Here is a 16,335-nt window from a genome sequence, read left to right on the forward strand (position 1 = left end):
TTGAAAGGTTAGTCATGGCACAAATCAATTCCCGTCTCCCAGACAACCTGGATCCACTACAATTCCCCTATTGCTACAATAGGTCAACAGCACATGCCTGGTTTCCCTGGCCTTACACTCAACCCTGGAACACTCAGATAACAAAGACAACTATGTCAGACTCCTATTCATAGATTACAGCTCAGCCTTTAACACCATTATTCTTATGAGACCCATTTCTAAACTTCATGGTCTGGGACACGGCTCCTCCCTCTGAAACTGGATTCCAGACTTCCTAACCCCACAGAGCGCAGTCAGTAAGGATCGGCAACAACACTTCCTCCACCATCATCCTCAACACTGGGGCTCCACAAGGCTGTGTCCTCAGTCCCTTACCACACTCCTTTGACTATATGGCTATATGGCCAAATTCCCTTCCAATTCGATTTTCAAGTTTGTTGATGACACCACTGTAGTGTGTCAGATCTCAAACAATCACGAGACAGAGTACAGGAAAGAGATTGAGACTCTCTCCCTCACTATCAACAAAACTAGGAGATAGTCATTAGCTTCAGGAAGACTAGTGGAGGTCATGCCCTTGTCTACATCAACGGGGGCAAAGTAGAAATGGTCGAGAGCTTCAATTTTTTAGGTGTTGAGATCATTAACAACCTGTCCTGCTCCCTTCATGCAGATGCAATAGTGAAGAAAGCCCACCAACGCCTCTAATTTCTCAGGAGATTAAGGAAATTTGCCATGTTCGCTACAACTCTCACCAACTTCTACAGATGCATAATTGAAAGCATTTTTCCAATTGTATCATAGATGTATGGCTCCTGCACTGTCTAGAACCACAATAAACTACAAAGGGTGGTGAATAAAATCCAGTCAATCACTTAAACCAGCTTCCCACCCATTGACACTGTCTACACCTCCTGCTGCCCCTGAAAAGCAGCCAGTATAATCAAGGACCCCACACATCCTGGACCCCATTCTCTCTTCCACCATTTTTCATTAAAAAAGATATAAACAACTGAGGTCACGTACCAACCGACTCAAAAACAGCTTCTTCTCTGCTGCCATCAGACTTTTCAATGGACCTACCTCGCATTAAGCTGATCTTTCTCTACACCCTAGCTATGACTGTAACACTACATTCTGCACTCTCTCCTTTCCCTCTCTATGTACAGTGTGTTTTGTCTGTTTAGTGCGCAAGAAACAATACTTTTCACAGTATACTAATACATGTGACAATAATAAATCAAATCAAATCAAATGTTGTGTGTTCAGATTACAATCAAATGATTTGAGCTCAAAATTTAGGCTGTCAGTCCAGTGTAATATTGAATGAATTTTGCAACTGCAGTTTCAGGAGAATGCAAAAGATATCATGACATTATGAAAAGCAGGTGATTTCTTCCCAGTGTCCTTGCCATTATATATCCCTCAGTCAATGTCACAGGAATAGCCACTAAACTTCCTTTGGCAGCATCTCCCGAATCCATGAATGTTACCGTCAAGAAGGAAAACAGGCACATGGGAATGCCACTATTTATTCCGGTAGGCCTCTGGCCTGCAATAACTGGGTGGAATGTTCCTTTTATTCGGCCAAGTCCGATGGTGGGTGGGAAAAGGACAGAGGTTTCACACCAAGGTCTCCACTGTTTCTGTCACCCTCTCAGATTTGACCTAGTTGCCTTAGAGTACTGGCATGCTACTCAGAGAGAAGGCATGGTGTCACCTCCAATCAGCTTTTCAATCCAAAGAATGTAGCTGACATCCTTTCCTATGAAAAGCCTCCTGCAACAGATGTGTGACCAAGCCAAGAGGCATCATCTAACCGGGCCTCTGCAAATTCCTGTCCTTTATTAGGCCTGCAAGTGTCGCCATAAGAGCATGTCCCTCCCTCTACCTGCTGTGGATCAGGGAGAGTGAGTTGCTTATGAGCCTGTGACCCCAAGGCCTCTCTAAAACCAAGTGTGTGTCTCTGTGATGGTAGAGGGTGTGGGCGACAGCTGTAAAAGTTCTTCCACGTGAGGGTCAAGAAATCCTCACTACTGATTTCTGAGCTGTGGTCTTGTATCTGACTGGTGCAGATTCTGGGCTCCTGATGTGCTTCTTATTCTTAAACTTACCCTGGTTTTAGTCTCTCACCAGTGGAAATATCTTCTTGGTATCTACCCTATCAAAGCTCCTCAGGATTGTGCAGAGATCAATAAGATCACTTCTCTTTCTTCTAGACTTGAATAGGCATAGGCTCAACCTTTCATCTTATAATGAGCCCATCATCCTAGGAATGAGTTCAGTTAACCTCCTGAACTGTTCCGAATACAAGGATATATTTTTTCAAAGAAGCAGATTAAAATTGTTTACAAAATTCCTGTTTCAGCCTCAGCTCGACCATCGCATCAAGTCTTGTGAAGGAATTAGAGTGAGTGCAGCAAGATTTCATGAGAATGCTTCGGATGGATAGGATAGAGGTGGAGAGACTCTTCCTGCTCAAAAAAGACAGTAGGACTAGGGGGCACAGCCTCAAGATAAAGGGGAGGCGGTTTAGAACGGAGTTGAGAAGGAACTTCTTCACTCAAAGGGTGGTGAATCTCTGGAATTCTCTGCCCGTTGAAGTGGTGGAGGCTGCCTCGCTAAATATTTTTAAGAAGCGGGTTGATGGGTTCTTGATAAGAGAGGGGATTAAGGGTTATGGGGAGAGGGCGGGAAAGTGGAACTGAGCCACGACAGATCAGCCATGATCTTATTGAATGGCGGGGCAGGCTCGAAGGGCTAGATGGCCTACTCCTGCTCCTATTTCTTATGTTCAGTTACATAAATAGATTGGAACTGTCCTCCTTAGAAAAGGGAAGGTTGAGAAAAGATTTAAGAGGGATATTCAAAATTATGACAGCTTTGGGGAATATAGATCGGGAAAACAATCTTCCCACTGGCTTGAGAAGAAGAGGATATAGATTTATCACAATTCACAATGAAGCAATGCTGAGTGGTTATGATATGGAATGGGCAGCCTGAGGGTGTTAAGCGGATAGTTGCAACTGAGGCATTTCAGAGGGAATTGGATTAGAATCTGAAAATTAAGAATACCAAAAGGTATAGGGTGTGAGGCATTAAGAGAATGAGTGAGTGTGTGAGGACGTGAGAGAGTGAGTGTGTGAGACAGTGAGAATACAAACAAGTATGTGAGGCAGTGTGAGAGTGATAGAATGCGAGAGGCAGTAAAAGAATGAGTGTGTGAGGCAATGCAAGGTTGAGTGAGTGTGTGTGTGTGTGTGTGTGTGTGTGTGTGTGTGTGTGGGGCACTGAGAGGGACTGTGTGTGTGAGTACATGTGGCAGTGTGTGTGTGTGGGACAGGAAGTGAGAGAGTGAGTGTTTGTGAGAGAGATTGAGCGAGAGTGTGTATGTGTGTTTTGGGGGGGGCAGTCAGAGACTGAGTGTGGGGCGGGCAGTAAGAGAGTGAGTTTACATGTGAGAGAGAGTGTGTGTGTGTGTGTGTGTGTGTGTGTGTGTGTGTGTGTGTGTGTGTGTGTGTGTGTGTGTGTGACAGTGAGAGAGTGTGTGTGTGTGGGGGAGGGTGTGTGTGGAGGGGTGGGTTGTGTGGGATGGGTGTGTGTGTGTGGGGGGGACGGTGAGAGAGTGTGTGTGGGGGAGGGTGTGTGTGTGGAGGGGTGGGTTGTGTGTGGAGGGGTGGGTTGTGTGTGGAGGGGTGGGTTGTGTGTGGAGGGGTGGGTTGTGTGTGGAGGGGTGGGTTGTGTGTGGAGGGGTGGGTTGCGTGTGGAGGGGTGGGTTGCGTGTGGAGGGGTGGGTTGTGTGTGGAGGGGTGGGTTGCGTGTGGAGGGGTGGGTTGCGTGTGGAGGGGTGGGTTGCGTGTGGAGGGGTGGGTTGCGTGTGGAGGGGTGGGTTGTGTGTGGGATGGGTGGGTTGTGTGTGGGATGGGTGGGTTGCGTGGGATGGGTGTGCGTGTGTGGGGTGTGGGGACACTGAGTTCTTGTGGGGAGCGGTGAGAGGCTGGGGTGTGTGCAGAGGATAGGTGTGTGGGAGAGGGAGTCGGGGGATACGTGTGTGGGAGGGTCCTGGGGTGGAATGGGGGGGCCAGGGTCGTGTACGTGAGAGGGGCAGGGTCAGGGCAAGGCAGAAGCAGTGTGGGTCAGTGGAGGGGGTGGGGGGTGGGTGGATCTGATGTTCAGGGCAGGTGAGTGTGAATGAGTGAGCATGTTGAGATCGAGTGATCTGGATACGCACACATTTGACCCAGGTCATTTTTTATTAATGACTCTCGTTAACTCATCAAATTAATGCTCTGTCACTGCTTTACTTTTCTGAGATTTTTTAATTTTTTTAAACTCTATAGTTATTGTGCCAAATGTTATCTTCCTGAAATATGCTCATCTGGCCCCTTGATTGAGGAAAAAATACAAATGCTGCCTTCCAAGTGCAAAGTTTGGACAAGCCTGTGCTAAAGTTTAGAAGAACAAAAGCCAAACTCATTGAAACCAACAAAACTCCGAGCAGGATCAGTAGCAGTTCAGTGGTTGAGTGTGTGTGTGGTGTAGTGAGAATGAGAGGTTGTTTCTGCTTGTTGTGGAGCTTAAAATAAAGGGCCACAGTCTCAAGATAAAAAGTTAATCAATGAGTGCTGAGATGAAGAAAAATTGCATTCCTCAAAGGGTTGCAAATCATTGCAATTCTCTGTCTACAGTGTTGCTGGTTCTTCAGTTTTAAAGGCTAGTATGGACAGATTTTTGGACTTGCAGGGAACTAAGAGACAAGGGAAACGGTAACACGCATACATGCACACACAACACAAAACTTCCTGGGCTATTTAAGTTGTTGTTTATGGGACTGTAATATTTCACCAGGCGGGAGAAGTCATAAGATCCTTATCAATGTATTCTTTACACGGTCAACACAATCCATTCATCCTATTTATACATCTGATAGTCTACCTTAAATACCAAATGGATCATCATTTGGAGTCCAATTCTGCCTGGATATTTTCCTGCAGTGTTGTGCGGCGACAAATTAAAAAGGTTGGCTCCTGTTTCCGTACAGAGAGCATGTATCAGCATCTCTTTTCCAACTCCAGAGGGTCCTGCCAACAACAAAGACTTCACCAATGGGGCATTCTCATGGACAGTCTGAGAACCTGCAAAAGGAATACAAAGACTCACTCAGGGATACTGAATGCCACAGAAATTTACTTGACCTTTGATTCAATCATGAATCCTGATAGCTAAAATTATATCTACACCATTTTTGATTTGATTTGATTTATTATTGTCACATGTATTAACATATGGTGAAAAGTATTGTTTCCTGCAGTCTATGTAGACAAAACATACTGTTCATAGAGAAGGAAACAAGAGAGTGCAGATCATAGTGTTACAGTCATAGCTAGGGTGTAGAGAAAGATCAACTTAATGCAAGGCAAGTCCATTCAAAAGTCTGACAGCAGCAGGGAAGACACTGTTCTTGAATCAGTTGGCATGAGACCCCAGACTTCTGTATCTTTTTCCTGAAGAAAGAAGGTGGAAATGAGAATGTCCGGGGTGTGCGGGGTCCTTAATTATGCTGGCTGCTTTGCCGAGACAGTGAGAAGTGTAGACAGGATCAATGGATGGGAGGCTGGTTTGTGTGATGGATTGGGCTACATTCATGATCTTTTGTAGTTCCTTGTGGTCTTGGGCAGAGCAGGAGCCCATACCAAGCTGTGATACAACTAGAAAGAATGCTTTCTATGGTGCATCTGTAAAAGTTGGTGAGAGTCATAGCTGACATCAGCCATGATCTTATTGAATGGCGGGGCAGGCTCGAAGGGCTAGTTGGCCTACTCCTGCTCCTATTTCTTATGTTCTGTTCTGACGTGCCAAATTTTATTGTACAGCATTCTTTACCCAAGCATGACACTTAAACTTGAAGGTCTGAAGAACTGAAAGGTGGAAGGGTGACCCAATTAACATGTTGGAAAAGATAAAGTGATTATATGGAGTAGATGTGGAGAATCTACTTCCTCTAGTGGGAAAACCTGGAACAAGAGGGCAACATCTTAAAATTAAAACTCAGACATTCAAGAGTGAAATCAGAAATCAGACGCACGCAGGGCTGAAATCTGGAACTTACTTCCTTAAAAGCTTGCGTTGTGACACAGAGGTGGTTCCCCTTTGAGATGTAATGCCAAATCCCCCAAAGAGGAATACCTTGCCTCGTAATTTGTTCGAAGTGTACGGGAAGGTGAACTGTCCTTGAATAATATTTAGTGGTTAACTAACAGAAATATCTGACGCTCATATGATGAATTTATTTATTTAATTAACAGGGAATTTTAACTAAACAAGTAACATAACAAATACAATAAGATATTACTGAAATGTTGTTCAAAAAAGTACAATATCTATTCATTAACTTAAAACAAACAAATAGAATTTAGTCACTCTCAAAGACACAGTTTTTGTATCTTTCAGATCGTTCTGCGGTTTCTCAGTTGCTTTCTCTATCAGTAAGTTCTCTTTTGATTTGGTACCTTTCACTGGTTAGATGGTGCATTCTCTTAAGAGATTTATAAAGCTGGCAGGACGGAGAGCTGCTCTTTCTCTCTCGAGACCTGACAGGCAGCAGTTGCTAGCCCTTGTTTTCCCTTTTGCATTCTTTTATACCTGTGATGACTTATCAGTTTTCCTAAAATAGGATTGGTCTGATTTTTTTCAACATCATCAAATTCAAATCTTACAGGTTCTTGGCAGCTTTGTGCTTGTTTTAAATTGATTGGGCAAAATTCAAACAACTGGTCGTCTTTGTCAAGACTACTGCTTTACTTGCATTTTAAACCTCCAAGCACTGAAACAAAACCAGCTTTTAAAGGGATCACACAATGTTTTCTTTCCTCTAGCATTTGTACATTTTTTTAACGTCTTCATCAACATCAAATTCAAAAGTCACAAACTCAACTTTGCAATAGTTGCAATGTCTTGGAAATTCAACTTTTCCAGACTGAGATTGATAGATTTCTATTAGATTCGGATAGCCCCCCAAATAGGCGGCGAAAACTAGAGAAGCAGATGTGTAGAGAGATTGAAGATAGCTGTAAGAATAATAGGATCGTATTAGTGGGAGATTTTCATTTCCCCAGTATTGACTGGCCCACCCAGAGTGCAATGGGCCTGAGAGGGTGGAATTTGTTAAATATATCCAAGAAAGTTTCTTGAATCAATATACACAGGATCCTACTTGGGAAGATGCAACACTGGGCCTTCTCTTAGGAAACAAGACAGGGCAAGTGACTGAAGTGTTAGTCAGGAAGCACCTTAGGTCTAGTGGCCATAACACTATCAGTTTTAAAACAGTTATGGAAAAAGATAGGATGGGTCTGCAGATGAAGGTCCTAAACTGGTACATTAGGGGCATTAGATAAGATCTAGCAGAGGTCGATTAGGTGAGACTGTTTGAAGGGTAATGAACGACTGGCAAACGGGAGGTTTTTAAAAGTGTGATATGAAGAGTCTAGGGGCAGTATGTTCCTGTTAGGGTGAAAGGAAAGGCTGGCAAGTTTAGAGATCCTTGGCTGACGAGGAATATTGAGGGTCTGGTCAGAAAAAAGAACGGAGCATACACTGCAGGAACAAGTGAATTCCTCTGACTATAAAAGGTGTAAGAGTACACTTATGAGGGGAATCAAGAGAGCAAAAAGAGGCTATGAGATGGATCTGGCAGGTAAGGTTAAAGAAAATCCCAAGAGGTTCCACAGCTACAGTAAGAGGAAAAGGTGGCTAGGGAGAAAGAGGTTTCCCTGAAAGATCAGCATATTTCTCCTTGGTGTTCACTGAGGAGAAAATCATGGGTGCTTAAAAGAAATAAGGGAAACAAGCGGTGATGTCTTGGGTGATGTGGAGGAGGTATTTACACCTTAACGCACATTAAGTTGGATAAATTGCCTGGCCTGATCCTGAGATCTTGTGGGAGGCTAGGGAAGAAATTGCATAGGCCCTTGCAGAGATATTTGTTTCATCTCTTTCCACTGAAGAAGTTCTGGAAGATTGGAGGGTGGCTTAAGAAATGTAGCAAAGACAAGGCAGGGAATTAATTTCAGGTCTGTGAGCTTGACATCACTAGTGGGTAAGCTACTGGAGGGGATTCTGAGGGACAGGATCTACCAACATTTGGATAGTCATGGGATATCAGCATAGCTTTGTGCATGGGAAGTCACGTCTGACAAATCTTTTAGAGTTTTTCAAAGAGGTGTCCAAGATGATGGAAGAAGGTAAAGCAGTAAATGTTATCAACATGGACATTAGCGAGGCCTTTGACAAGGTCCTGCTTGGCACGCTTGTCTGGGAGGTTAGGTTGCATGGGATTCAGGGACAGCAACCCAATTAGATTCAAAATTGGCTTGGTGGTAGGAAGCAAAGGGTGACGGTTGTTTCTTGGATTGGAGGCCTGTGACCAGTGGTGTACCTCAGGGGTTGAGGTTGGGACTGTTATTCGTTTTCCATATAAATGATTTGGATGTGAATTTACAAGGCATGGTTAGTAAGTGTGCGGATGATGCTAAACTAGGAGGTATCGTTGATAGCCAGAAGGTCATCAAAATTACAGGGGTATCTTGATCAGTTAGGGTAATGAGCTGAGGATTGGCAAATCACGAGGCCATCTGAATGCCCCCATCCTGACACCAGTGCATCTCAAGGCCCACGAGATGAACAGGGTGACACAGATACGTCCATTATGCCAGAAAGTTGTCTTGGGCCCTCCAGGGGACACCCACCAAAGGCATCACAGGCCACGGGGTTCAGAACGTAGCTGACCACCTCCACTTCTGTTATACATTCTGGGGGCATGTTGACGTCGCACCAGGCCAGGTAAGATTAAGAAGTTGTAGGTGAACGGTTCCATGACTTAGGTTTAGGGAAAAGGCACTGTTAATGATCACATCCATCTCTTTTATTCAGGTCATTGCACTGTTAGTTTCACCAATAAAAGTTATTGCACCCCACAGCTGTGACTAACGTCAATGATTCACCTCCCACAGGGATGTATCCCAACTGGACCCAGCAGGGCTCAGTGCGTCACTGCGCAGGACAGGCTCTTCAGCTGAACACTGCTGCAGCTGAAACAGACTTTTATAGAGCAGTATTTAGATGTTTCCCTTGCTGGTGTGATGTCTCACCGATGAGGGGGAACGATTACATGCCGAACTAGCTAATGATATTGAACTGCATGCAGATGCGTGCAAATTAACATCTCACCCACTTGGGCTTGGATGCAGGAAGAATACCGGAAGCTGTTGAGGAGAAGAGGGCTATGCCCAAGAGTTGGCACAGGAAGCATTGGCTGACTCAGTAAGAACCAGGAGCATCATCAAGGGGGTGGGCATGTAATGCCACTAGACAACGAACAATCTCTTTTGATCTGCAAAGGGTGAGTGACCATTTCCCTGCTCCAGCATGTTCCAAACCCCTCATCTTACCTTAAACCTCCTCTATCGTATCAACTACCTTCTAACATTGTCACATATAATCCCTATCAGAATAGCCCCCTCCCACACCCACTGTCCATCTTCCATCCTGATTGGCCATGCCTATACATACTACCTGCTATTGAACCCCACCCCAGTCAGGCCACCCTCTTCCTATATAAAATGAGTCTATTATCCCCTTCACTCTTGTCACTTCCACCAGCTGACCTCATATCCTTTCTCTTGCAGGATTGCCATCAGATGAGGCCAGGCCATCCAGTGTTGCGTCTCGCTGCCCAACTCCTCTGAACACCCTGGGTCACAGCTCCACCAAGAACACTGAAATCTCATCACTGAGTTCATAATCACCAAGCACCAATGCTGAGACACTCACCTTGATGGGAAACGCTAGTGAACATGCTTTTGGGGCACTCTCTGGTGAAGACCATACTGCTGCTATTGCACAACGGGTGGAGACTGGAACATCCAAGAGAGCAGCTGGTCAGAGGCCTGATAGCTCCCAGAAAACTGCTGGCCCCAAGACAGATATTGTGCCTCTGGAAACATTCAGCCCAGCAATGGTCAATATGCAAAAGCAGAGAAAGCCTTTTCAAGATTGGGTATCTGAGGCCTTCCAGCATATGAAAAACTAAAGGAGGCCAGGAGCCTCATCTCACAGGAGGTAGGACCAGCATTGAGTGGTACTAAGGCCAACACTCCAAGGGCGGCGTCCACAATGGAAAGCTTAGTTCAAGATATCCATACCATGATGAACAACTTTCAAGGTGTGGCACACTCAATGGAGTCCACGACTGAGACCCGAGGCACCTAGACCCAGTCACACACGGCATGTCGCTGGCATTGATGGAGGTTGCTGATGTTCATGTGAGCTTGGCCCAGTCACACAGGCCTATGGTTGGGGGCATCCACAGCTTTTCCCAATTGCTGAAGACCATAGCTGAATGCATCAGAACCATGGGTGCAGACAATGGTGGGCCTTCAGGACTGTCAGTGCTGGATGTTGGAGCTCATTCCTGCTACACATCTGTCCCAAGGAGTGACCAGGGGGCCAACAAGAAGCCTGAGGGAGGGGTGAGTGTTGGAATCCAGCCCAAGGTTTTCAACCATGGAGACTCAGGCCATCAACAGTCTTTCTCAATTCCCCCCTTCCTAACACTGCCATTTCTCTTTGGCAGCAAGAAGGAATGAAAGAAGGGGAAGATGGGGGCCACTAATTAGGCATGGGTGAAGTTAGGGGAAAGGGGGACACCAATTATACATTGTCAGTAATAAACACGTCACCTCCATGCCAACTGGCCGATCAGTGTTACATCTGTCCCTTAGGAGGTGGAGGATTGGGAGGGTAAGGGTGCTGCTATGTTGACTTCTTGGGCCTCTCATCTTCCTCCACGCTCATTCGTATTTGGGGGTTTTTAAGAGCAACAGTATTAGACATCCGCTTTGTCAGCATCATCAGTCCATGGCCCTGAAAATCTCATCCTTGAGTCTCCCCATCCCCCATCCCTTACTGGAATTGAGTGAATCCATTGCTCCAACAAAGAAGAATGAGAGGTAGGTCAGCTGTAATCAGATGCTGAGCAGCGCCACAGCTTTCCTCACAGTGAGTCGTCATCACTCTCCAGCTTTGCGTTGACACCCGCGGACACTGCCAACCCAAGCCATGCTGACTCTTGAGGAAGGAAAGTGGGAGGAATGTTGTAGTAATGGGGAGGGGGAGATGGAATAGAAGTGGCTGCCAAGGATTGTGGGAAGGAGACCAGTATTACGGAAAGTGGGGAGCAAGGGACGAGGCAAGGGAGGGTATGAGGATCAGGAGTGGTGGGATTGATCTGCTGAACAACAAAGCTCCTATACTTCGAATCTGGAGGCAATGAAAGCCTCTCTGGTCCTATGTCCCTGTCAGACCCTGGCTGCCAGATGCTCATTGGGATTCTTCGGCATTCTCTTTGTCCTCCTCCTCCTCCTCCTCCTCCTCTTTCTCCTGGTTGCCTGACAAGGTTGCCTGTTCCTCCTCCTCCTCATCCACCATGTTGACTTGCTGTTGTGCAAGGTTATAGAGCATACAGCAAGCAACCATTATCCATGCTACCCCTCTTGGGACTATATTGTCGTGCCCTGTCAGAGTGGTCAAATCAGAACTACATCTTAAGGAGGACTATGCACCACTCGATGATGCTCCTGGTAGCGGAGTGGACCTCACTATAATGGATACCCCCTCAATCTGGGGCCTCCGCACAGGTGTCATCAGCTATGACCTTAGCAGGTAGCCATTGTTGCCTACTAGGCAATCACTTGGTCAAGGCTGACCTGTGAACATGTTGGGTATCTCTAATTGGCCCATGATGCAGCAGTTGTGCACAGTCCAAGGGTAGCAATGTTAGGGTACAAGGTCAGAAACACACAGTAAAATTATGAAGTCTGACTAGACCCAACAATTTGCTATTTTGGCATTAATGTGAGAATATGATGTTTCACTCCAAGTTTGATTCTACTGACATACTGGGGGAGCTTTTATCAAAATAAACTTTATTAACAATGCAATTTAACTATAACAAGTGAATTAGCTTAATATTTAACAGTTAACAAAAATTAAACATGACAAAGTACAATTCTTAACTGCTAACCTATTCCCGAATGTTGCAATTCAAGCAATATTCATCTTACGAATTAAAACCCCTCTTCAAAATCAGTTGATTAAAACACCTGCTTATGTGTTTCTATTTCAGTTGCCACTTCTAGAGATCTCAGAGCAATTCTAGAGAAAGAGCCAGAGACACATCTTGCTTCTTTCAGAACCAGGTTGCAAACTGCTTGTTTTTTTTAAAAAAAGAGAAATTGGTCATCTTCCTGCAAGCTTAGTTCCTACCATTTGCATATACTTGGTCCTTGTCAAATAACCTAATAAAAACCCTACAATTAAACCAAAGGGCCAAATAAAAACCAAGCAAAAACAAATATATAAACTCTGTTTTGAAAAACACACCATTAGCTAAATGAGTTATAATCCTACAGTCTCAGCATGGAGCTGCATGTTCTTGCAACAAAACATTGCTTCCTATAAGAAACATGCTATCAGTATACTTCTAAAAGACACTGGGGATGAGCTCACTGGTTTGATCCACAGGTCAATCGGTGTGACGAACTGGTAAGAGCGGACGAACGGTGAAAAATTCGTGCCCAGTTTTTTGCTTCTTGCAATGTTACCCGTCCCATTTTGCCGACGAAGCAGCCTTTACACCCTTATATACATTAAATCATTTAACTATAATTAGTGAGTCAGGGACGCAATCTGCACTGGGAATCAAATTTAGCAAATATGTTATTGAATCCAAAGTCTAATGTAAATTATGAGCACTTGTGGTGCCCACCTGATACCCTGGCAGTAACCACCAGGCACCATAACTGTGTCAGGACAGTGCCAAGGGGATGGAATCTGTGGAGTGGTTATTACAGGGGAGAGGGAATGGGAGCTATGCAGGAGTGGGAGGGAAGGGGAGAACTTTGCCAGGATGAGGGAGAAGGGGGGAACTCTGCCAGATTGGGGGTAAAGGAGGGACTCTGCCAGAATGAGAGAGAAGGGGGGGAACTCTGCCAGGATGAGTGGAACAAAACTCTGCTGGGATTGATGGGGGAACAGATACAGCTTCCCCTCCCCCCGTGGACATTGGAGACCCCACTTAAACCCACCCCACTCCCCCCACTGACACATGGCCTCCTCATCGCCATTGTTGCCGCTGCCACCCCACCCCCCCAGCCCCAATGGCTGACTGACATGACCTGTTTCTCCCCTGCCCTAATCATCACAGAGGCACAAATCATCACCCCCCGCCCCACCCAACCCAACAGCACGTTCTTAAGTCTGATTTGACTTCCCCTTTATGGTAACAAGGCAAATTGCTTTCAACTCATTGGAATGCTCTAATGGGCATCTGACTCGCCCAACCTGCCTGCAGCTGATCTGCCCTAACAAGCTCCACATAAACCATAAGGATGAACAGACAGGCAGGAAGAAATGATTTCTAGGCAGACAGCTCCCCGGTTTTCAGAGGCAGATTTAGCCTCTGGAGGCAGTGGAGATAAGGAGGGACACCCTCTTCCCCCTAGCAGGATACCGTCCCAGAGGAAGAAATGGGGGTGTAGCCTGGTGGCAGCATGCGTTAGTGCCAGGGCACTGGCCAGGAGAACAGGAGCCAGTGCCACAAGAATAATGACCTCACCCAGGCAGCAACAGAGAGTGTTTTAACTTCATCTAGCATCTTTCCTCTAAATGATCCCCAGACCCCACTCCCACTCCCTTGCATGCCTTCAGCTGCTGACCGCCATGCATTTCCCTTCTCCCACCCACAACCCTTGCCCTCTGGGTTCACCCCCTGAAACTCTGCGGGACACATACCATCAAATTTTACATGGCCCCTTTTGTCCCCACAGGAGAACACCCATAATCGCCAGGAGAAGGCAAAGATAGGGGGTGGTGTGCCTGAGATCCAGGTCTTCACCTCCTTTGAGGAGCTTGAGCAAGAGGAGGACATGAGGACAATCAGCAACAGCAGGTCATGTTGGAGCATAAAAGTGAGCACCTGCCAATCCTCCACTTAGTAGAAATAGAACATAGAACATAGAACATTACAGCGCAGAACACGCCCTTCGGCCCACGATGTTGCGCCGACCAGTTAAAAAACAATGACCCTCTAACCTAAACCAATCCCTTTCCATCCATAAACCTATCCACGGATCTCTTAAACGCCCCCAAACTAGGCGCATTTACAACTGCAGCAGGCAGGGCATTCCAATCCCTCACCACCCTCTGGGTAAAGAACCTACCCCTGACATCTGTCCTATAACTACCCCCCCTTAATTTAAAGCCATGCCCCCTCATGCTAGCTTTCTCCATCCGAGGAAAAAGGCTATCACTGTCCACCCTATCTAAACCTCTAATCATCTTATATGTTTCAATAAGATCCCCTCTTAGCCACCTTCTTTCTAGCGAAAACAACCCCAAATCCCTCAGTCTCTCCTCATAGGACCTCCCCTCCATAACAGGCAACATCCTGGTAAACCTCCTCTGCACCCTCTCCAAAGCCTCCACATCCTTCCTATAATGTGGGGACCAGAACTGCACACAATACTCCGAGTGCGGCCGCACCAGAGTTGTGTACAGTTGCAACATGACTGGTCGAGTTTTTCAAGTTTTTAGGTGTCCAGGTAACAACAACTTGTCCTGGTGCCCCCATAGAACATAGAACATTACAGAGCAGTACAGGCCCTTCGGCCCTCGATGTTGCGCTGACTTGTGAAACCAAAAGTCCATCTAGTCTATACTATTCCAATATCATCCATATGTTTATCCAATGACCATTTAAATGCCCGTAATGTTGGCGAGTCCACTACTGTTGCAGGTAGGACATTCCACGCCCTTACTACTCTCTGAGTAAAGAACCTACTTCTGACATCTGTCCTATAGTTATCACCCCTCAATTTAAAGCTATGTCCCCTCACATTAGCCATCTCCATCCGAGGAAAAAGGCTCTCACTGTCCACCCTATCTAATCCTCTGATCATCTTGTATGCCTCTTAAGTCCTCTCTTAACCTTCTTCTCTCTAATGAAGACAACCTCAAGTCCCTCAGCCTTTCCTCATAAGACCTTCCCACCATACCCGGCAACATCCTGGTAAACCTCCTCTGCACCCTTTCCAATGCTTCCACATCCTTCTTGTACTGAGGCAACCAGAACCGTACACAATATTCCAAGTGCGGCCGCACCAGGGTTTTGTACAGCTGCAACATGACCTCATGGCTCTGAAACTCAATCTCTCTACCAATAAAAGCTAACACACTGTACACCTTCTTAACAACCCTATCAACCTGAGTGCCAACTTTCAGGGATCTATACACATGGACACCAAGATCTCTCTGCTCATCCACACTACCAAGTATCTTACCATTAGCCCTATATTCTGTATTCTTGTTACTCCTTTCAAAGTGAATCACTTCACACTTTTCCGCATTAAAATCCATCTGCCACCTCTCAGCCCAGCTCTGCAGCTTATCTATGTCCCTCTGTAACCTGCAACATCCTTCCACACTGTCCACAACTCCACCGATTTTAATGTCATCTGCAAATTTACTAACCCATCCTTCTATGCCCTCATCTAGGTCATTTATAAAAATGACAAACAGCAGTGGCCCCAAAACAGATCCTTGAGGTACACCACTAGTAACTGAACTCCAGGATGAACATTTCCCATCAACCACCATCCTCTGTCTTCTATCAGCTCGCCAAATTCTGATCCAAACTGCTAAATCACCCTCAATCCCATGCCTCTATATATGCTGCAATAGCTTACCCTGGGGAACCTTATCAAACATTTTACTGAAATCCATATACACCACATCAACTACTTTACTCTCATCCACTTCTTTGGTCACCTTCTCAAAGATTTGTGAGGCATCACCTACCCTTCATAAAACTGTGTTGACTATCCCTAACCAAATTATCCATGCCAACACTATAATTAGGAAAACCTACCAACGCCTCTACTTTCTCAGAAGACTAAGGAAAGTTGGTATGTCCACTATGACTCTCATCAAATTTTACAAATACACTATAGAAGGCATTATTTCTGGTTGTATTTCAGCTTGGTATGGGTGCTGCTCTATGCAAAACCGCAAGAAACTACAAAAGCTTGCAAACGAAGCCCTGTCCATCATTCAAACCAGTCTCTCTCCCTCCGGCTCTGTCCACACTTCCCACTGCCTTGGAAAAGCAGCCGCATAATTAAGGACCCTATGCACCCCGGACATTCTCTCTTCCACCTTCTTCCATCAGGAAAAAGCTACAAAAATTTGAGGACACGTACAAACCGACTCAAGAACAGG

General features: G+C 45.7%; 1 protein-coding gene across 3 annotated transcripts in view; it reads right to left on the reverse strand.

Moving 5' to 3' along the window:
• LOC145349811 (dynein regulatory complex subunit 11-like) overlaps positions 1 to 16,335 on the reverse strand; it is a 207,466-nt gene that overhangs the window by 42,664 nt on the left and 148,467 nt on the right. For all 3 annotated transcript variants that reach the window (XM_080198356.1, XM_080198355.1, XM_080198357.1), the window contains one exon: positions 4,936 to 5,135. In XM_080198356.1, coding sequence (XP_080054482.1) covers positions 4,936 to 5,135 — 200 coding nt within the window. The remainder of the gene's footprint in view (positions 1 to 4,935; positions 5,136 to 16,335) is intronic.

Source organism: Carcharhinus amblyrhynchos, chromosome 11 (assembly GCF_965287045.1).
Source record: "Carcharhinus amblyrhynchos chromosome 11, sCarAmb.v2.hapA, whole genome shotgun sequence".
In the NCBI taxonomy this organism is placed as follows: domain Eukaryota; kingdom Metazoa; phylum Chordata; class Chondrichthyes; order Carcharhiniformes; family Carcharhinidae; genus Carcharhinus; species Carcharhinus amblyrhynchos.